The 22,963-nt window shown below is 42.0% G+C and overlaps 1 protein-coding gene and 1 pseudogene across 12 annotated transcripts in view; one reads left to right on the top strand and one right to left on the bottom strand.

Annotated features, from left to right (window-relative positions):
• Stx3 (syntaxin 3) overlaps nucleotides 1–22,963 on the bottom strand; it is a 174,169-nt gene that overhangs the window by 140,241 nt on the left and 10,965 nt on the right. For all 12 annotated transcript variants that reach the window (XR_010058290.1, XR_010058289.1, XR_005492999.2 and 9 more), the window contains one exon: nucleotides 10,286–10,369. Coding sequence is in view for 9 of the 12 variants with exons in the window: in XM_063275258.1 (XP_063131328.1) it covers nucleotides 10,286–10,369 (84 nt within the window). In the remaining 3 variants the exon portion in view is untranslated. Of the gene's footprint in view, nucleotides 1–10,285; nucleotides 10,370–22,963 lie in introns of those variants that run through there.
• Nucleotides 12,600–12,718, top strand: LOC120100478 (U6atac minor spliceosomal RNA; annotated as a pseudogene).

The raw sequence follows: 22,963 nt of genomic DNA on the forward strand, positions 1-22,963 counted from the left end.
AGCCAGGAACATGCCTGTAGACCCAGCATTGATGGGCAGCATTGACTGAAAGCACTGGCCAGCAAGACCAGTCAAAACTGTGAGTTTCTGGTTCTGTGAGAGCCCCTGCCTGAAGACTACAGTAAGCAGAGAGTGACAGAGGACTGCACTCACATCCTGCGGACTTATACATGCATGTTCATGGATACACGCTCATATGTACACGTACACTTGAGAGGGGGGGAGCACTGGTTACAGCAGCATTTTGCAGCAGCAGAAATCAGGTTGTGCCTTACTCCTCTGTCGGACAATTCCCTATCAGAAGATTTTCATACAGTGAACAGAACATTGCTGACCGGTTGAAAATAACCAAAAATGAGTTTTTCAAATCACCACTAAATTCAAGGCTAATTCATCTCCAGGGCCTTTTTACCATATATTGATTTTTCAGACTGTATGTCAATGATCTGTCAGCAGTGTGAGACTCTAGATGATACAATTAAAAAAACAACAGCAAACAGAGCAGTTCAGGGTTCAGCTCCACCTCTTAGCAGTTTTATGACCTTGAACAAGCTTGCACCACATCAAGTACATAAGGAATGTTAAATGATAACACTAAATACAAACAGCAACAATAACCTCCCTTTATCATACGCCAGGCACTCTGCTACACCTTTAAAGGTATGTCTCATTTACTCCTACAACAATTCTAGAGTCCTCAATAGCCATTTACAGAAACCTAAAGATATGAGGTCACTACTCTGGATGGGAGGTGCTGCCAATTAGAATGACCACATAATACTAACCAGGCTCATCTAACTGAAAGGAGGAAGTTGTTTTTGTCTTTTTCCTTTTCCAGACATATTTAAATACATGTGTTTGCAAGTGTATGAGCACATATGGGTGTGTCTTAGGATTTTATTGCTATAAAGAGATACCATGACTAAGGCAACTCTTATAAAGGCAACCATTTAACTATGATTGGCCTACACTTTCAGAAGTCCAGTCCATTATAATCATGAGAAGAAGCATGGTATTGTACAGACAGACTTGGTGCTGGAGGAGTCAAGAGTTCTATATCTTGTATACACACACACACACACACGCACACACACACACACACACACACACACGCACGCACGCACGCACGCACGCACGCACGCACGCACAAAATCTTAAAGCCCCACCTCTACAATGACACACTTACTACTAAGGCTATACCTCCTCCAGTAAGCCCACACATCCTAATAGTGCCACTTCCCATAGGCCAAGAATATTCAAACCACCACAGGGTACAAATGCACATGTGTGAGCATATGTGGAAGCCTGGGATTGATGTCAGGAATCATCTTCAATCCCTAAAACACCTTATTCATTGAGGCAGGGTCACTAAGTCAAATTTTGTTCTCATGGATATAATGGTTATTCCTGGTTATCAACTTGACTACATCTGTAATGAACTACAATCCAGAATTGGAGAGCTCACCTGTGATCCAGATCTTGAGGCTGGAAAACACAAGTTTCTGACCTGGATCTTGGCATGAAGATCTTGAGGCATAATAGCTAAGAAAAGCTTAGGCCCAGGCAAGGTAGTATACAACTTTGATCCCAGGAGACTAAGGCAAGAAGATCTCTGAGTTCAAAGTCAGTCTTACAGAGCAAGTTCCAGGACAGACAAGCTCTGGCAGTGAGGGAGTTAGAAAACAGAAAGTTGGTGATAATGTAATAGAAAAAGGGGATCATGTTCCAGCCCCAGCAAGCAGCAGAGAGTGGAGTGGGGGTAAAGAGGCTGGAGAGTGAAAGGTAGGGAAACTATTGTCAGGATGTAAAATTTGAGAGAAAAAAAAAGCAAAATAAAATAATAAAAAAATTAATTAATCTCTGCCTCTCCTAAACTCTCAAGTCCCTAACAAGTTTTATTAAGACAGTGTTCTAGCTTCTTTTTATGAGTGAAAAGAATGACCTCAGAGCTGTGCTCACCAATAAGAACAAGTTTTGTAAGACAGTATTCTCAAGTCAACTAAGTTGAAACACTAATCGTCTCCAATCAGAATGTCAACCATAAAAAGAACACAGTGAATAAGGAAATACAGTGTTGATGGCAATATAGTTAGTATAGCCACTATGGAGATCAGTGTGGAGTTTCTTCAAAAAACTAAAATCAGACCCTTGTTTATGACCCTGCTGCACCATCCCTACAAATACACCTGAAGGAAATGATGTCAGCACGCAGCAAAGACACGGCACGCCCATGTTTACTGTTGCAATATTCACAATTACCAAGATATAGAATCAGCCCAAGTATCTGTGAGGTGATAAATGGATTTAAAATTTGTGCATGTAAGAATATTATTGAGACAAAAAGAGTAAAATAATGTCATTTGTAGGAAAGTGGATGGAGGTTATCATGTAAAGGGGGAAATATCATGTTAAAACAGTCTCAGAAAGGCAACTAGGTAGATTTTCTCTCACACAGAATTTATACACACACCAAGCACACACATAGACATGAAAGGTGAGTCAGTATTAAGAACTTAAAAGAGGGAACACAGTAGAAAGCAAGGGCACACAGTAAGGACCGTGGTATCAAGCAGGGCACAGTATACACATATACGACATATAAATCTGCTAATCTGTATAGTATACACATCTGTAATGTAATTCCCAGCAATAAAGAGCAAAGTGCAGAAAAGGAGGTGGGAAAGACAGGTCGAAAACAAACTGCCAAGTGCCTAGCCAAAGCCCCCTGCTTCACTAACTGAAGAGTCTAGAAATCGGAAGCTTCCCTACCCCTACAATACCCTGCTCAAAGAGTTAACAAGTTCTTAACCCGCTGGATTTGACACTAATGCCTAGATTTCCACATTACAATTACTTGGAAAGGTCCCAGCTCTAACAAAACTCAAGCCCAAACAGCAAATCCCTGCACTTCAAGTCCCTCTGTATCTCCTACTGTTCTGTCTACACACACCCTTACCTAACCCCACCCCGACCCCTGCCCCAGCCTAGCTCTGGAAAACTTTGGGTGTTAAGTGAAGATCACTTCAAATGTTAGGGCTGTGTTTCTCATCTCAGACTACTTGATAGACCTCATGGTACCAAACACACAGGGTCACTCGGTAAATGTATAGCCACACAATTCAAGAAATAAGCATGCTTGCAACTGTGAGAAATGGTCCAGTTGGTAAAGCATTTTGTCTTATAAACTTAAGAAGCTGAATTCAATTCCCAAAACCCAGATAAAAACACAAGGTATAGAATCCTAGCACTGGAAAGGCAGGGACCCCTTTTTCTAAGGGCCCCTGGATCAGCCAGTTTAACCTAATTGGTGAGTTGTATGCCAGTGAAAGACCATAGCTCAAAAGAGATGGATTTCCCTGAGGCTGAGACTGGAGGTTGTCCTACAGTCTCCCCACACACATGCACACATGTGTACATGCATAACACCAGAGAGAGAGAGATGCTTCATATGCACAGCAAAACAATCTCCTTCCCAGAATGACCTGAATGTTGTACCCCGACAAATGCACACACCGACTCTAATGTAAAGGTATTTGAATGTAGGCTTTTGTAGGTTACTAAGTCATGAAGGTGGATCCCTTGTGAATAGAATTAGTTGTCTTTGCTCTTTCCATTTTGTGAGGCTATAGGAAGCTGAAGTGCTCTGTAATCTAGAAAGACTTGCAAAAGCCATTCAGGAGGAATGACAAATGGATTTAAAATTCATGAAATGCAGCCCATGGGTGAGCCTTGGTGTGGCACAGCCTTGAGAACTATGTGTCCTGAGGACTTCATGCTGTTATGAGTTCTGCTCTGTTTGCTGCCTCACTTACATCTTAATCTAAGAATTATATGAAAACTTTAAGGGGGCTTCCAGTCCCTCACTGGGCAGGATCCCTGGCATTCGCAATTCTAAGGCTTGATCTCTTTCAGGCATTGCTGCTGGAGCAGTTTATGACCACCCTAGAGAAGAATTTAGAGATACAGATTGTCAACAATCTTAGAAAATATTCGGAAAAATAAAGTTGTTAGTGAAGCTAAGTTGAGATGTTTTTATTACTGGTTCTGATATAAAAATTCTTAGGGAGCAATCTGAAGTTCAGAAAGGCATACTCTTACTAGTTAAGCTAGGGATGTTCTATGGTCAGGGAACAAGTACAACGGCAGCACTGGCTGACGTGACTCTCACTGAGGCTAGACTGATGAGGATTGATTTCTTATATTCATTTTTGCCCTCAGCTTCCTGAAATGGTGTATTAAGAAACCAATCCCAAAAAACCACACAAGGTATGCACTCTCTGATAAGTGGATATTAGCCCCAAAGCTCTGAATACCCAAACTACAATTCACAGACCACATGAAGCTCAAGGAGAAGGAAGACCAAAGTGCAGATGCTTCAGTCCTTCTTAGAAGGGGGAACAAAAATATTAATAGGAGAAGATATGGAGACAAAGTTTGAAGCACAGACTGAAGGAAAGGCCATTCAGAGACTGCCTCACCTGGAGATTAAGCCTATATACATACAGCCACCAAACCCAGACAATATTGTTGATGCTAAGAAGTTCGTGCTGACAGGAGCCTGATATAGCTGTCTCCTGACAGGCTCAGCCAGAGCCTGACAAATACAAAGATGAATGCATGCAGCCCACCATTGAACTGAGAATGGGGTCCCCATTGGAAGAGTTAGAGAAAGGATTGAAGGAGTTGAAGGGGTTTGCAACCCCATAAGAACAACAATACCAACAACCAGAGCTCCCAGGGACAAAACCACCATCCAAAGCATACACATGGACAGACCCAAGGCTGCAGCTGCATTTGTAACAGAGGATGGCCTTGTTGGGCACCAATGGGATGAGAAGCCCTTGATCCTGCCAAGGCTGGACCCCACAGTATAGGGGAATGTCAGGGTGGGGAAGCGGGAAGGGGTGGGTGGATTCATAGAAGAAGAGGGAATGGGGATGGGATAGGGAAAACCGGGAAACCGGGAAAGGGGATAACATTCGAAATTTAAATAAAAAATATCTAATTAAAAAAAAAAGACTTGTTGCTGAGTAGAAGTGCATTTTGAAGATTTAAGGCAGATAAGACTGATTTTCATATAAAAATTTAGATTTGTGATTCTTTTAAGATTTTTACAAGATTAGTTTTAAAGATAAATAATAAATAAAATAATTACTTCTTTCTTTGTAACTGCAAACTGCTGCCTGGCAGTAAGAGAAAATGGCTTAGGAAACTCCCTTCCTTGCTTACACTTTGTTAGTCAGTAACAAGTTGCTTGTTTATGGATGTATGTGGGTCTTTCAGAATAGTATAGGGCTGGACAAGTGGCTCAGTGGTTAAGAGCACTGATTATTCTTGCTAAGGTCCTCAGTTCAATTCCCAGCAACCACATGGCGGCTTACAACCATTTGTAATGGGATCTGATGCCCTCTTCTGATGTGTCTGAAGACAGCTACAGTGTACTTATATACTTAAAATAAATAAAATCTTTTAAAAAAAAACAGAATAACTGTACTAAGGGATGTTATTTCTTGGAAAGGTGGGGGAAAACATTGTTTTTCATATTCATTCACTAGAAGAAAACTAACACATAATCATATTATAATTGTATACTGCTTGAAAGATTTTCCTGGGATATACAAGCTGAGAAGAAAGAATAAGGTATGCTGTGGCTGGAACATTATTTCTCCCATCCACCCACTATGTGTATATGTATAAAGTTTGTATGAATGGGGGTTAGAATATTGTTCCTTCCATCCACCAATTGTGTGTATTTGTGTATGTATGTGCGGAATACTTGGAGCCTGCTTGCTGGAGCTTTGGTCTAACCATTCTATGTGTCAATATGTATATGTCTATCTGTAGGTCTGTATGCATATATTATGTGTGTATATATACATGTATTATGTGTATATGTATATATGCATGTATATTTGTATGTATCAAGTTATTGAATTCTGCCTTTTGTTTCATCCCTTCAGTGTGTGTGTGTGTGTGTGTGTTCTCTCCTAGCCAGGGAGAACCAATTCCCTCAAGTCAAGTCATCTTCTGACCTACATGTGTGCTGAAGAGACCCATGTGTACACACTAAATAAATGTAAGTTAATCTTTTAAGAGCAGTATCTTTAAACAAATAAATTTCTAATAGAAAAAAAAAAGGCAATTTCTCAAATACTTGACCACAAGGGCTTATGGCATCTCACACTGCCATCCAGAATGAGCACTTTTACTGACCAAACAGTCACGCCCAACCCCTGACCTGTTGTTTACTAACAGTCCATGGCTGTGTTTGGGCAGCAATGTGCTCATTTCTAGAAGGTGCATTATGCCAGGGTCTATGGCAATCCTGGTGATCTTATCTCTCTGTGAAGCACTCACACTATGTCCCTTCCGACAAAGGATGGTTATGGCCATGTACCCAGTACCAACTAGGAAAATAGACTCTAGCCTTTACTCACAGATGAAAGCCCACCATCTTTCTAAGTTGCAAGGAATACTGCCTTTTACGGACCCTCTTGTGGTTCAGGAAAAGAGGATGCACAGAGGTACTAGAGAAAATTCCTCATCACAGAGAAGATATTCTTTACTGCATGTGAGTCACCAGGGAAAGAATGTAGAGAATGAAGATGTCTTCTGACATCAACTCAAGTCCACCTCCACCACTGAACAAGAGCACTGCCTTCCAGTGTCCACAAAGTAGAACAACACAAGTGTTGTTTGACCTCAATTTGAGTCACTGACTGAAAGACGGTGCCCACCCACAAGCAGTTAGGCACTGTGGAAGCTCATAGCCAACTTTCCAGTCAGGACAAAACACACTCAGGTTAGCTCTTCACACAGTTCTTTCTCTTTTTTTTTTTTTTAATTTATTTATTTTACATCCTGATCTCAGTTTCCCCTTTCTATCTCTCCTCCCAATCCCCACACATTCACCACTCCTCCATTTCTCTTCAGAAAAGGGGAGGTCTCCCATGGATATCAACCATCCCTGGTTTATCAAGCTACAGTAAAACTAGGTGCGTCCTCTCCTGTTGAGGCTAGACAAGGCTCCCCAGTAGGATTCAACCCAGTTCTTAATCAAGCAGATGAGCAGGGACAAACTGTCAAGTTCTACTCCATTCCATTCAGGGGCACTCTGGAGGTCCACTTTTCCACACCCATAATCCAAATTGTAGAAAACTCCTGAATTACTCCTCAGAAAGAAAATGAGTCTCTGTTTCTTTCCAGGAAATAAAAAGATAAATAGTGTGATGGTTTGTATATGCTCAGCCCAGGGAGTGGCACTATTAGAAGGTGTGGCCTGGTGGTATAAGCTTTAAGACCCTCATCCTAACTGCCCGGAAGTCAGTATTCTGCCAGCAATCTTCAGATAAAGATGTAGGACTCTCAGCTCTTCCTGCACCATGCCTGCCTAGATGCTGCCATGCTCCCACCTCAATAACAGACTGAACCTTTGAACCTATATGCCAGCCCCAATTAAATGCTGTCCTTATGAGAGTTACCTGGTCATGGTATCTCTTCATATAAGTAAAACCCTAAGTAAGGCAAATAGTAGAGACAAAAACTTCAGTGACAAAAAGACTATGGAGGGGGAGGGGAGTTAAGTACTACTCACTGAGTGCATATATGCCTGGCAACATTCAAGATGCTTTATGAACATAATCAGACCCAATCCAACCCTGTGGAAAATCATTATATAACAAATCCCAGTTCACAGATGAGGAGAACAAGGCTCAGCAGGTGGGGAAGAATCTCGAACACATGGGCACTGGGGAAAATTTTATGAACAGAACACTAATGGCTTGTGCTCTTAGATCAAGACTCGACAAATGGGACCTCATAAAACTGCAAAGCTTCTGTAAGGCAAAGGACACTGTGGTTAGGACAAATCGACAACCAACAGATTGGGAAAAGATCTTTACCAATCCTACAACTGAGAGAGGGCTTATTTCCAATATATATAAAGAACTTACGAAGTTAGACTGCAGGGAGACAAATAACCCTATTAAAAAATGGGGTACAGAGCTAAACAAAGAATTCTCAGCTGAGGAATATCAAATGGATGAGAAGCACCTAAGGAAAGGTTCAACATCCTTAGTCATAAGGGAAATTAAAATCAAAACAACCCTGAGATTCTACCTCACACCAGTCAGAATGGCTAAGATCAAAAACTCAGGTGACAGCAGATGCTGGCAAGGATGTGGAGAAAGAGGAACACTCCTCCATTGCTGGTGGGATTGCAGACTGGTACAACCACTGTGGAAATCAGTCTGGAGGTTCCTTAGAAAATTGGACAGTGCACTACCTGAGGACCCAGCTATACCTCTCCTGGGCATATACCCAAATGATGCTCCAACATACAACAAAGACACATGCTCCACTATGTTCATAGCAGCCTTATTTATAATAACCAGAAGCTGGAAAGAACCCAGATACCCTTCAACAGAGGAATGGATTCAAAAATATGGTACAACCAGAGCGTGTAAAACGCAGAAGTGAACATTAGAAGTGAACCACTGAACTGAAAACAGGACCCCCTTTGGGGGAATTAGAGAAAGGATTGAAAGAGCTGAAGGAGCGTGCAACCCCATAAAAACAACAATGCCAACCAATCAGAGCTTTCAGGGACTAAACCACTACCCAAAGACTATATACATGGACTGACCCAGGGCTCCAACTGCATATGTAACAGAGAGTAGCCTTGTTGGGGCACAGTGGAGGGGAAGCCTTAGGTTCTGCCAAGGTTGGACCCCCAGTGCAGGGAAATGTCCAGGGAGTCTTATCGAGGGGTGCATAGAGGGGGGTAACACCCTTATGGGGGATGGGGAGGGGATAGGGGCTTATAGACAGGAAACCAGGAAAGGGAATAGCATTTGAAATATAAATAAAGAAATATATCCAATTAAAAAATAAATAAAAATACTTTAATGCCAATATGTTTAATAATAAAAGACTGTGAGCTATAATTAATATAATTTTAATTCAGCAAGAAGTGCTTCCACCTCTCAGTGTTACTGTAACTGAATCCTGTAAGACCTCCTGCTCAAAGTGCACATGAGTCTGTAGGCATGTGCGGCTTTACAAATATAAGCCCGTAGCATCTTGTTTTCTGTCACCATCAGAATTAAAGCAATTAGAAAAATTTTGAGAAACAACAAATTTCACCGATACAAATCAAAGATCTGAATAAGACATCATTAAAGTGTTGTCACGTACTTAAGATGTTACAAGTCTATCTTTAATGACATGTAACTTTTAAAAATCTTTTTTTATGAGTGTTCCCCTCCCCACCCTCCCCCCATTGCCGCCCTCCCCCCAACAATCTAGTTCACTGGGGGTTCAGTCTTAGCAGGACCCAGGGCTTCTCCTTCCACTGGTGCTCTTACTAGGATATTCATTGCTACCTATGAGGTCAGAGTCCAGGGTCAGTCCATGTATAGTCTTTAGGTAGTGGCTTAGTCCCTGGAAGCTCTGGTTGCTTGGCATTGTTGTACATATGGGGTCTCGAGCCCCTTCAAGCTCTTCCAGTTCTTTCTCTGATTCCTTCAACGGGGGGTCCTGTTCTCAGTTCAGTGGTTTGCTGCTGGCATTCACCTCTGTATTAGCTGTATTCTGGCTGTGTCTCTCAGGAGAGATCGACATCCGGCTCCTGTCGGTCTGCACTTCTTTGCTTCATCCATCTTGTCTAATTGGGTGGCTGTATATGTATGGGCCACATGTGGGGCAGGCTCTGAATGGGTGTTCCTTCTGTCTCTGTTTTAATCTTTGCCTCTCTATGGAGGGGGAGAGGTTAGGGGGGATGTTGGCCCGGAAACCGGGAAAGGGAATAACACTCGAAATGTAAATAAGAAATACTCAAGTTAATAAAAAAAAAAAAAAAAACTTTAAAAAAATCTTTTTTTTTATTTTATTTGCATGGGTGTTTTGCCTGGTGTCTGCAGGGGCAAGAAGAGGGCATTGGATCCCTGGCACTGGAATTACAGATGGTGTGAGTCACCTCTTGTGTGCTGGGAATCACACCTTGTTCCTCTAGAAGAACACAAAGTGCTCTTAACCATTGTGTCAACTCTGCGGCCTCTTTCTACTGACTTCCTTAATAAGATGTAAAGTCTAGATACTCTCAGGAATTAAAAACAGAATCTCCCTGGAATTACTCTGCCTGCCCATCTGTTCCTTTGCCAGCATTGAAAGATCTGAGGTTTCTTTATTCTTACTGAGGAAATTCTGTTTCCTCATATACATTTAGAAAACACACACACACACACAAACAAAACAAAAAACAAAAAGCCATGGGAAGGCTGCCCACCTCAGAAAAGAACTCATCCATGAACGCTGTATTATCAATAGCAATCTCAACCTCGTCCGTGTCATCATCCTGCGTCAGCTGCTTCTGCAAGAGACCAGAAGAGGCCAGAGTAAGGATAAAACACAGTAAACAGCCACTGTACTTGAAGATGTTATATTTAAGCGCACACACATGCACACACTCACGATTCTCTTTAAAATAAATAGAAATTTGATGTTGTCATGCTCTGGAGTTGCCTGTAATTAAATCCAAGCTCTACCTCCTGACTTTGTGCGAGGGAAGAACAAAGGGACAAGCAAGTTACTATCCAGTGTATCGGACCTGAGGTATCTTAACTGTCAAAAAGTTAATTGCACTACTTCATAGAGTTAGTTAACAAATAAATGAGATAATCTGGGAGGAGGTAGTGCCTATCTTTAATCTCAAGCACTTGGGAGTTTGAGGGCAGCCTGGTCTACAAAGCAAATTTCAGGACAGTCAAGGTTGCTCAGAGAAACCCTATCAAAATAAATAAATTAATTAATTAAAAATAAGAAAATAATGAACATAAACATGTACACAGAATCTAGTACACTGTACAATTAAGACCTTGGTTTTTGTTCATCTGTCTTGTTTTGCTTTGTTTTATACTGAGGGTCAAAACCTAGGCCTTTGCATGCATTAGCAAAGTGCTTGTCACTGAACTCCATCCCCAGTCCAACGTTGTGGCTATAGGTGGTAGCATTTTTTTTTTAAAGCTTACTCTAGCTGAAGAACCTAAAATTTAGAGAGGTTTGGTAACAGGCAGACTCTAACCTGTCCATACTGTTTAAATGAGTTCCAGGCAGTGCCTTCAAAGCATGAGCCACTGATTCTCACAGCTGGAGGAAAGATTTTCTTGTGCTTAGAAACTACTTACTGCAAAGAGAACCATGTGTTCACTGTCATAGAGCCCATGTTTATAAGGAAAGGGAAGTTCTTTCACTAGTCCCCAGCAACTCCAGGGAATGCAAGCCTCCTCAACCTCATTTGCCTTCCTCCTCAGAATTACAAAATGGCTATCTAGAGGAAGTGACCCCATTCCCACCCAGCAGCAAAAGCCTGAGCTGTTTCCACATTGTTCCTAATTGCTCTCTCCCAGACACTTGCCCCTGTATAAGGGCACTGCTGACTTCTAAGCACACAGAACACTAGCTGTTGAAAGTGAAGTCAGGGGAACCCTTACACCTGCCTTCACGATACCCCTCAGTGCCTTCTAACCTTCTACATCCAGCTACGTCATCTTCAAAGGCTCAGAACTCCACATGCAAGAAAGCAACCAGGCCTCCCATAAATTCCCATCAAAATCTACATCCACCTGGGAAATCTTTAGCATCTCATTTTCTGTCTGGTCTGGAACAGCCAGCCTCCCAAGCTTAATAGCTACATTCAAGAGACTTGAATCTGAGGGTCTCCTACCCATCCCACAACTATCTCCTAAAGAAACTCTAATTGTGTCCTCCTGACACCAAGGTCACATAATGACAGCTCATCTCCGAGGACCAAAATCTCTCTGCCCAAAAAAATCACACAAGGGTCTTCAAAATGCCGCCCCATACTTTTCCCTCTATGCATTCTTGGATCCAGCCAGTTGAAATTCCTTGCATTTCTGAGACACCTCATTCCTCTGTATGCAGCATCTTTCTTTCCATGCTGCTATAGACACAGGAGTTCTTACCAAAAAGTTTTCCGTCCAACTCCCAAAATCTTTTTCATCTTAAAAATTCATTTCAGACAGTCCAATATTTGTCTCTCCCATGCAAACTTTAAACTTCCCTTAAGCCCCCACCACTCTAAAGACCTTCCACATCAACCTCCATGGTCTACTGTCATTTGCCCCTCTACTCATCAGCCTGTATCCAGTGACGACAGACTCTGGGAAGGTTGGGCTCATCGAGTGCATTCGCTGTAGAGTACATTCACTGGCTTATCTGACTGCCAGCCCAGGGCACCTTCTGTAGAACTTGCTTTCACCCTTCCCACCTGATTTTGGGAAGGCCATTTGGACCAGTCAAGCTCCTGGAGGAATTTGAGTTTGTGAGAAGAGCCTGAAGACAATGAAGCCTAGCACTCCAACAGCAGCATCCAACGGAGCTGCCCCCTTTCCTTTCCTGAGCCCCACTTCCCTTGGCTGCGGGCAGGTTCTAAAGATCTCAACTTGTATTCTTTCAGTTAGCTCAATGGTTCTTGTGTTCATTTAGCCAAAATCAGTCTCATCACCTGCAATTAAAGAGCAACACCATACTTGTGGTTTAGATAAGAATGGCCCCAGAGGCTCATATATTTGAATGCTTAAGTGTTGTATGAAAGGAGAGAAGGTTAGCACTCCCCTTGACAAGAATGGAAGAGGCCCTTGGGCCTAGCAACACACATACAAATGCTTAGTGCAGGACGTGGCACCATTTGAAAAAATTAGAAGGATTAGGAGGTGTGGCCTTGAGGGAGGTGTGTGCTCTGATGTTTCAGAAGCCCATGCCAGGCCTGTCTCTCTGTATATCTGTCTCTGTCTCTTCCCTCCTACCTTCTCCTTCTTCTCCCCGCTTCCTCCCTCCTCTGTCTGCCTGTCTGTCTGTCTCTCTCTGTCTCTGTCTCTCTGCCTGCAGATCAGGATGTAGATCTCTCAGCTACTGCTCCAGCACCATGTCTGCCTGCATGCCCATGCTCCCCGCCATGCTGATAATTACAGTAACCTCTGAACCTGCAAGCAAGCCTACAATTAAATGCTTTCACTGTTAGAGCTGCCTTAGTCATGATGTCTCTTCACAGCAATAGAAGGGTGACTAAGACCTATGTCAATAATTTATTCCACATTTCTCAAGTAGTTAACAGAAAATTAATCACTTCTAGCTGAATGCACACTCAAACTCACGTATCAGTTTCCAAAGTTGGAACAAAATGTTCCATTATTCAAGCACCCTCAACATCTAAGCCTCTCGGAGGCCTCCATGTGGTCTTCTCTCCAGGGAAAGACACCTGGGCAATTTCCTAAAAAAGGCAAAGCCATTCTTCGTCTAGGAAGCTTTTGTCCAAAATGTCCTTTTTTAAAAGGACTTATTAATCTGTTTTATGTTTTGTGAGTGTGCCTGCAATGCCTATGTGCCACTTGTATACAGTGCCCACAAACATCAAAGGAGGATGTTTACCCACTGGTACTGGAGTCACAGACAGCCTGGAGCCACCATGGGCATGCTCAGAATGTGTTCAGGGTCCTCTGCAATACCAATCTTAACTGGTGAGCCATCCCTCCAGTGCCAAGAATGTTCTTTTCTAAGATGGCCTAGAAACTCCACTAAGGGAAAAGACCTCAAGAACACATCTGATACACACATCTACACACAGAAACACCTACATGATATGAATTCAGTTTCAAACATACAAGCTACAAGAAATAGGAAGAAGCTACCTGAGGAAAGCTTCCAACCTGAACCTACATCATCTGCACATGTCATGCTTACTCCTGTTCCTGGGCTCTCTACTAGCACCGTGGCCCTTCACTCCCTCCCACTGAAAAGTCTTCATAATTAGGACCCCCCTACCCCTCTGCCACTTTATACATACATAATTTACACAATGCTGTCAAGCTTCATTTTCCATACATAAACACATTCATACATACAAACATACATACATACATACATACATACATACATACATACATACATACTGTGGTGATTTGAATATGCTTAACACAAGGAGTGGCACTATTAGGAGATGTGGCATTATTGGAGTGGTTGTGTCACTGTGGGTGTAGCCTTTATGACCCTTATCCTAGCTGCTTGAAAGCCAGTCTTCTATTTGCCTTCAGGTGAAGATGTAGAACTCTCAGCTCGTCCTGTACCTTACCAGCCTGGACCTTACCAGCCTATGTCCTCACCTTAATGATAAAAGAATGAACCTCAGAAACTATAAGCCAGCCCCAATTAAATGTTGACTTCATAAGAGTTGCCTTGGTCATGGTGTCTGTTCACAGCAGATACATCTTCTGAAATCTTCTTCGATTTTTTTCTTCAGAGACTTGAAGTTCTTGTCATACAGATTTTTCACTTGCTTGGTTAGAGTCACACTAAGGTATTTTATATTATTTGTGAAGGATATTGCTTCCCTAATTTCTTTCTTAGCCTATTTATCCTTTGAGTAGAGGAAGGCTACTGACTTGTTTGAGTTAATTTTATATCCAGCCACTTTACTGAAGTTGTTTATCAGCTTAGTAGTTCTCTGGTGGAACTTTTGGGGTCACTTAGGTATACTATCATATCATCTGCAAATATTGATATTTTGACTTCTTCCTTTCCAATTTGTATCCCTTTGACTACTTTTTATTGTCTAATTGCTTTGGCTAGAACTTTAAGAACTATATTGAATAGGTAGGGAGAAGGTGGGCAGCTTTGTCTAGTCCCTGATTTTAGTGGGATTGCATCAAGTTTCCCTCCATTTATTTTGATGTTGGCAACTGGTTTGCTGTATATTACTTTTACTATGTTTAGGTATGGGCCTTGAATTCCTGATCTTGCCAAGACTTTTATCATAAAGGGGTGTTGAATTTTGTCAAATGCTTTCTCAGCATCTAATGAGATGATTTTGTGGCTTTTTTCTTTGAGTTTGTTTATATAGTGGATTATATTGATGGATTTCCATATACTGAACCATCCCTGAATCTCTAGGATGAAGTCTACTTAATCATGATGGATGATCATTTTGATGTATACTTGGATTCAGTTTGCAAGAATTTTATTGAGTATTTTTGCATCAATATTTATAAGGGAACTTGATCTGAAGTTCTCTTTCTCTGCAGGGTTTTTGTGTGGTTTAGGGATAAGCGTGATTGTGGCTTCAAAGAACAAATTGGGTAGTGTTCTTTCTGTTTCTATTTTGTAGAATAATTTGAAGAGTATTGGTATTCGGTCTTATTTGAAGGTCTGATAAAATTCTGCACTAAACCCATCTAGTCCTGGGCTTTTAGTTGGAAGACTTTTAATGACTACTTCTTTAGGAGTTATGGAACTGTTTAGATGGTTTATCTGATCCTGATTTAACTTTGGTACCTAGTATCTGTCTATAAAATTGTCCATTTCTTCTAGCTTTTCCAGTTTTGTTCTCCAATGCTCATGGAATGGCAGGTTTAATATAGTAAAAATAGCCACCTTGCTGAAATCAACCTGCAGATTCAACGCAATCCCCACCAAAATTCTACTCAATTCTTCATAGAGTTAGAAAGAGAAATTTGCAAATTCATTTGGAAGAACAAAAAAACTAAGATAGCAAAAGTTATTCTCAACAATAAAAGAACTTCTGGGGGAATCACCATCCCTGACCTCAAGCAGTATTACAGAGCAATTGGGATAAAAACTTCATGGTATTAGTACAAAGACAGGCAGGTTGATCAATGGAATAGAATTGAAGGCCCAGAAATGAACCCACACACCTCTGGTCATTTGTTCTTTGACAAAGGAGCTAGAACCATCCAGTGGAAAAAAAGATAGCATTTCAACAAATGGTGCTGGTTCAACTGGAGGTCAGCATGTAGAAGAATGCAAATTGACCCATTCTTATCTCCTTGAACAAAGCTCAAGTCCAAATGGTTCAAAGACCACCACATAAAACCAGATACACTCAAACTAACAGAAGAGAAAGTATGGAAGAGCCTCGAACACACAGGAACAGGGGAAATTCCCTGAACAGAACACCAATGGCTTACGCTCTAAGATCAAGAATCGACAAATGGGACCTCATAAAATTGCAAAGCTTCTGTAAGGCAAAGGACACTGTCGATAGGAGAAAACGGCAACCCACAGATTGGGAAAAGATCTTTTTTCCAATCCTATATCTGATGGACGGCCAATATCTAATATATACAAAGAACTCAACAAGTTAAACTCCAGAGAATCAAATAATCCTATTAAAACTGAGGTACAGAGCTAAACAAAGAATTCTCAACTGAGGAATACTGAATGGCTGAGAAGCACCTAAAGAAATGTTCAACATCTTTAGTCATAAGGGAAATGCAAATCAAAACAACCCTGAGATTCCACCTCACACCAGTCAGAATGGCTAAGATCAAAAACTCAGTGACAGCAGATGCTGGCGAGGATGTGGAGAAAGAGGAACACTCCTCCATTGTTGGTGGGATTGCAAACTGGTACAATGACTCTGGAAATCAGTCTGGTGGTTCCTCCGAAAATTGGACATAGTACTACCTAAGGACCCAACTATACCACTCCTGAGCATACACCCAAAAGATGCTCCAACATATAACAAGGACACATGCTCCACTATGTTCATAGAAACCTTCTTTATAATAGCCAGAAGCTGGAAAGAACCCAGATGTCCTTCAACAGAGAAATGGATACAGAAAATGTGGTACATCTACACAATGGAATACTACTCAGCTATCAAAAACATTGACTCATGAAATTCATAGGCAAATGGATGGAACTAGAAAATCTCATCCTGAGTGAGTTTACCAAAAGAACACACATGGTATATACTCACTGATAAGTGGACATTAGCCTAAAAGATCAGAATACCCAAGAAACAATTCACAGACCATATGAAGCTCAAGAAGAAGGAAGACCAAAATATGGATGCTTCAGTCCTTCTTAGTGGGGGGAACAAAATACTCATAGGAGGAAATACAGGGACAAGGAGTGTAGCAGGAACTGAAGAAAAGGTCATCCAAAGACTGCCCTACATGGGGATCCCACATACAGCCACCAAACCCAGTCACTCCTGCTGATGCCCAGAAGTGCTTGCTCACAGGAGCCTGATATGGATGTCTCCTGAGAGGCTCTGCCAGAGTCTTATTGATACAGATGAGGACAGCTCACGTAGAATTGAACACAGGGACTGCAGTGGAGGAGTTAGAGAAAGGATTGAAGGAGCTGAAGGAGTTTGCAACCCCATAGGAAGAACAATATCAACCAACTAGACCCCCTTCCCCAGAGCTCTCAGGGACTAAACCACCAACCAATGAGTACACATAGAGGGACTCATGGCTCCAGCCGAATATGTAGCAAAGGATAGCATTGCTTGGCATCTATAGGAGGCGATAGGAGGAAAAGCCCTTGGTCCTGTGAAGGCTCGTTTCCACAGTGTAGGGTAATGCCAGGGCATTGAGGTGTGAGTTGGTGGGTGGGAGTGGGAGCATCTTCATGGAAACACAGTGAGGGGGAGGAGGAATAGGAGAGGGGAGAAAGAGGCTAACATCTTAAATGTAAATACATAAAATATCTATTAAAAATAATAGAAAAAGAAACATATACATTACTGAGTGAAATACTGTAAATGAGAGCTACTTCTTAATGGCCTCACTATGGGTTTATGTGTCATAAAGGTAAAACAAGACTTTGGGAGCTGAAAGCTACCTTAAGGATGCCTGACACTAATGGGAATACTCTGGAGTCTGTATGTCCATCTTCTCAGGTTCTTCACATGTTTAACCTCTAAATACATTAAGTAACAAGAACATTTAACACACATCAGAAAATACAAGGAAGGGACCATGGTCACATGCTACCTGACATCGCTGGACTCAGACCTATCCTCTGGCTTCTTTCTCTACAAACAATCTCAGGAAGAGGGTGGGGCTCCTCTCCCTCTGATACAGGTGGCTGTGGTAAGTCCAGGTCCTCAGACCCCCTCTTTGTTTCCCCCCTCTGGGAATAGGACAAGAAAAACACACTCTGCCTTTTATCCTCATGACTGCCCACATGACTGAACTTAAACAGGAGAACATCAGCATCAGTATCAAAGAATCAAGGCGTGTGGTAATGAGGATGTTACAGCAGCTGAAAGTTCAGCCACAGCCGGGGAAAGTGTGCAGGAGAACCACAAGCCCAGCCAGCTACTTCCTCTTGATGACTCTCCTGTGAGGAGATGAAAGATACCACCAACGAACCTGGCAACAGTAAGCTCCCCGGTTATCTCCCCTCCTCAAGCCTAAAGTATAGTCCAAATTTCAAAGACAATGACTAAGGCTGACTCCTTCTACACAGTAATGACTGTTGAGGAGTCCGGAATGCAACCTCAAGCAACTTAACCTGTAATTCTGGGGACTGCCTTTCTCTCAAAGGCCTTCTCTATCACCGTGTGCCTGACCACAGATCAATCTACATCAGCTTATAGAATAAATAAATGTATTTGCTATCTATATCCACTAATAGCAGCTTGGTGACCATAAGACCCTTAATTTTTTTTTCCACATCATGTCAACAAATCCCATCTACTTGCTGTAGCTAAGAAACTGGACACCAGAAGTTACAATTAGTCAAGGTCTTATGGCTACTGGTTTGCAGTGCCAAAGTTTGGACACTGGGCCTCTGTCCTAAGGCCTTCTTATTATAGTGCTTCCTACTCAAAGGCTACCACCAGCAGCAGCCTAAAACATGAAATTGGCAGTTCATGCATGTAGGAAGCACCCTTTGCTGAGAGACCGGAGCTATAGTACTTGGACACATGTCTTTTGCTCACAAAGGACCTAAGCTCTACACTGTGGTCTGGGAAAACCCCAGGATACCTCGAATGTGCCTCAGAAACTATCCAGCATAGTCAAGGAAGGGGAGAGCAGAAGGTAGGATTCAGGGCCCCACATCTCTTTTCAGTGTGCAGGAGCAGTATCCTTCACTGGGACTTTAGAGAGATGAAGAGAGGGAGGGAGAAGGAAGGGAGACAGTTGAATCAATGAACGAGAGGAGACATCTGGTCACCATCATTCCCCTTAGAGGGCTAATAAAGGACTATGCAATGTGGAAGAAGCCTTCCTGCCCAGCACAGAACACAAATATTTCTATCGTCTCCCCTGGTTGAAACAGCTCTTTGCTCCAGGCATAGACTCTTCTTTATAAACCCAGTTTTCTCCTGACCCATTTCAGAGGGACAATTATATCCCTTTTTCTTTATCCCTGCTGCCCACTGTTCTAAGGCTGCCTCCTCTAGGAGCAGGGTCTGTGGAATCTCAAAGACAGACACCACTATTCATAGAGAGCCAGACACATGGACACATGGACACATGGACACATGGACACACACACACACACACACACACACACACACACACACACACACACACACACTCTACCAGGGGAGGGAGAGCAATCTGAGTACTCTGTCCATCTTCTTTGGTTTAAAGAGCCAGAAACTTGAAGTGAGTATGTGGGTTCTCAATGTTCTCAACGGGTACAGAAAATGTTCTCTGTTCCCCACTGAAGACTCAGATGACCCTTGCCAATGCCCAGTTCTCCTAAGGATAATTTTCTTTACTACCAAAACCCTCCCTGAGAAAACACTTCCTCTTTTCACCAAATTTCATCTTCTGCAACACCCTGGTCATATGAATAAAGAGGAAATCAGCAGATAATGATACCCTAGCGAGCCTCCTGCTTTTACTTTCAACATTGTGTTCTAGCTAAGCAGTTGAAGGCAAAACATTGGCCCTACCTAAAAGGAGGAGACCTGAGGAATAAAGTCATTATAAGATTAGTCCAAGACCAGCAAGCCACAGGACAAGAGCCAAAGCCCCTGAGGACTCATTCTGTACATTCTGTCACAACAATGATGGTAGATGATATGTATATATATTTATCATAGGCACTTCCATGACTTCAAACATGTTATCTAAATCTCACATCAACCCTCTGAGAGATAAATATTACTTTCCTCACAGATATGGTAACTGCTAATTAGGTTAATTAATTCATCCAAAGCAATTCAGCTATTAAATAGCGTCATTAGGACTCTGCTGTAGCAGTCATGGGAGCTCACACTTGTACCTGCTCTAGTGCCTGAAGGTGCCTCTCCACAGTCTCAATGACAAATCTTCACCTATTTTAGAGAATGCTACAACATCCATAAATCTAAGCTAGATGACTCTATATGCTCAAATGAGAGAGATATTATGAATATATTCCTACCTCTGCTCATGAATACAGACATAAGCAAGTAAATCTGAATTCTATAGTGAAGACCCAGCATGGCACCTCACAGCTGTGAGCTGCCATCTTGAACAAGTTACATCTCTCTGCCTCAGTTTCCTCAATTGCAACATGACCAGAATACTCTGCTCACAAAACTCTTGTGAGGATCAAATCAGCTATTACACACAAAATGTTTAGAGCAACTCTGGGTACACATTACATGTGACTCCGATGCCAGCTCTCAGAGGTCACAAAGGAAGAAAGTCATACAATCAGGATTTATTTTATTTATTTTAAGTCTTTGATCTGAGTTTAAGAAAAAACCCCTCTGAATTGTGCTCCAGCTCCAGTCTCACAAATTTACTACTTATCATTCATTTCTTAATGCTTTGTCCTTTTGGTTTTGCTTTATATTAAGTGTTATTTAGAAGAAATTTTTGAAATTCCACTGGATAAACCTGAAGGACTATCATTTTGTTATTCTAAGGCTATCACTAATTCATATATGCTGTGGAATTGAAGGTTTTCTTGTGTTTTGGTACAGGGTCAACATTTATAATCTTCTATGTATGTTTCAAAATACCTTCCATTCTACTTATTGAAACAAACACCGAAATTCCATCCCCATATGTGGAGTTAGCAGCCACCTGGTTTTGATTCTCAAGACCTACGCTAGGCCCAGAGTAGAAGGTGAATGTTCTCAAGAGAGGAGGGAGGCGGAGGGAGGCCTTGTGGTAGGTGCTACAGCTATGAATAACGGTTAATTCCCTTGGAGTCACTCGGCTAAGGGACAGTGCTCATTCTGACCTCTCTTGGATACCTTCTAATCTTCATTACCACATTAACTTGGAGAAGGATCTCAAGGTTTTATAATCAACCTCCACCCCCAAAAGTACTCTCCTCCCCTACAGGCAACTGTGTTCCTTCACTTATCCTATAGAGAGGACTCTAACATCTGTCAAGTCATAGTTCAAATGCTGGAGATTGGTGGGGCAAACTCATCACCCCTGACTCTCCAAGTTCTCTCCAGCTAAATTGGGAGTCAGCTGGACAAACAGATTACTACAATACCACATGAGGAGGGGGACAGCAATTATAATGAGAAATTACACACAGAAGACAGGGTGCCCAACCTCACCTCAACACAGGGAGCCGGTCAGAGATGGAAGCTTATGAGAAAATGTTTGCAGAACAACATTTAAGGAAATTGTGAAAACTAAGAATTTACCCAGAGGAAATTTCCAGCAAGACCAGTCTGAGTGAAAAAAATCAAGCCCTGCATTCTCTGTCATCCTTGAAGCTGTAAGAGAAAACTCACAAAATAGTTTCTTCTTCCTCCTCTGAGCTCAGCTTCCCTTTAAGTCTTTCGACCCCTCCCCCAGCCTCCTTCACTACTTTTCTGATGTTCACTTCTTCCTCTCCACCGAGTCCTGACCTCTGAGTACCTCTCAGGGATACAGAGAGGAAGGAAGGAACTGGCAGCATCTTATTGCCTCCTAACTCTCTGTTGAATCCTTTCTTTTAGCTGACCCCTTAACCTCCTTCCCAGCATGATCCTTCTGAAATACTCTAATCACCAAGGCAACAGTTAGCACTAACTGACAGTCAAGGCAAACTGAAGACTCTTCTTAGGATGTACTTTATACCATGGCATTTAATTCCTACACTAATCTTCTAGAGACTAGTGCTGAAAGATGTCAGCTACCCTGCCAGGAATGTGTACCATCCAGTTAGAGAGACTTCCCACCTCTGACCCCACCCCAGCTGCAGCATGAAGCCCTGGCCCAGGGATATGGATTTCCAAAATAATGTAAAGCAGTGTCATGGAAAGGTAATGTAGTAATGAGGATTATTAGAAGGTATCAAAGAGATGTATGGGGATTGGACTTCAGTGTCAACAAGTAGAATGTAAAGCAAGGTCATTAAAAAAACAAGGAAAGGGATGACAAGTGGGTACAATGCAGCATTCTGGCTTAAATCCTAGAACAGAAGGGATTTTAGTGGGATAAAAGAAATACCCTGGTGTTTAGTGAGGGATCTTGTGCCAGGATCACTTTCTTTGCTTGATGAATGTACACTGAAAAGTGAAACGAGTTGACAGAATCTCTCTGCACTATCTTTGGGAAATCTGAAAGTATTTTAAAAGAAAGAAGTTATTTTAAGAAAAAAATAAACAAACCTGATGCTATGCCAAGCTGCCCTAACCCAGACAGTACACACTCTCCTAATCTCTTTAGGCAGTAGCCATACTTCGCTCTGTCTCCACACACACTGGGAAATGTTTCCATAGAAACAGACAAAGGCCACAAAGCAGGGTGACCTAACAGGAAAAACAGTGGTGGGAAAAAGCTGAAGTGCGGCTGTACATAATAGAGGCTAGAGATAAAGTCTGTCTGGGACTATAAAATCTACAAGTAAATTCATCAACAGCAGAACTCCGTTCACCTACTGAATGGCTTGGTATTCGGCCTTCTACTCTTCAACTGGGTAAGAAGCAAATGAAGTACATGAAGACCTGACAGGGCTGGCAGCTTCTGAAACTGCAAACTGCAAAATGTATACGCATATAGACATATATATATGCATGCATATATATAAACAAACTATACAAACTGTAACCTAATACAGCAATAATACTATATTAGCTATATGACTGTATTTGTATCAACAACATCAAGAATCTGTGGAGTCCTTATGAACAACAATGCCAAGCAACCAGAGCTTCCAGGGACTAAGCCACTATCCAAAGACT

This window comes from Rattus norvegicus, chromosome 1, assembly GCF_036323735.1.
Source record: "Rattus norvegicus strain BN/NHsdMcwi chromosome 1, GRCr8, whole genome shotgun sequence".
Taxonomy (NCBI): Eukaryota; Metazoa; Chordata; class Mammalia; order Rodentia; family Muridae; genus Rattus; species Rattus norvegicus.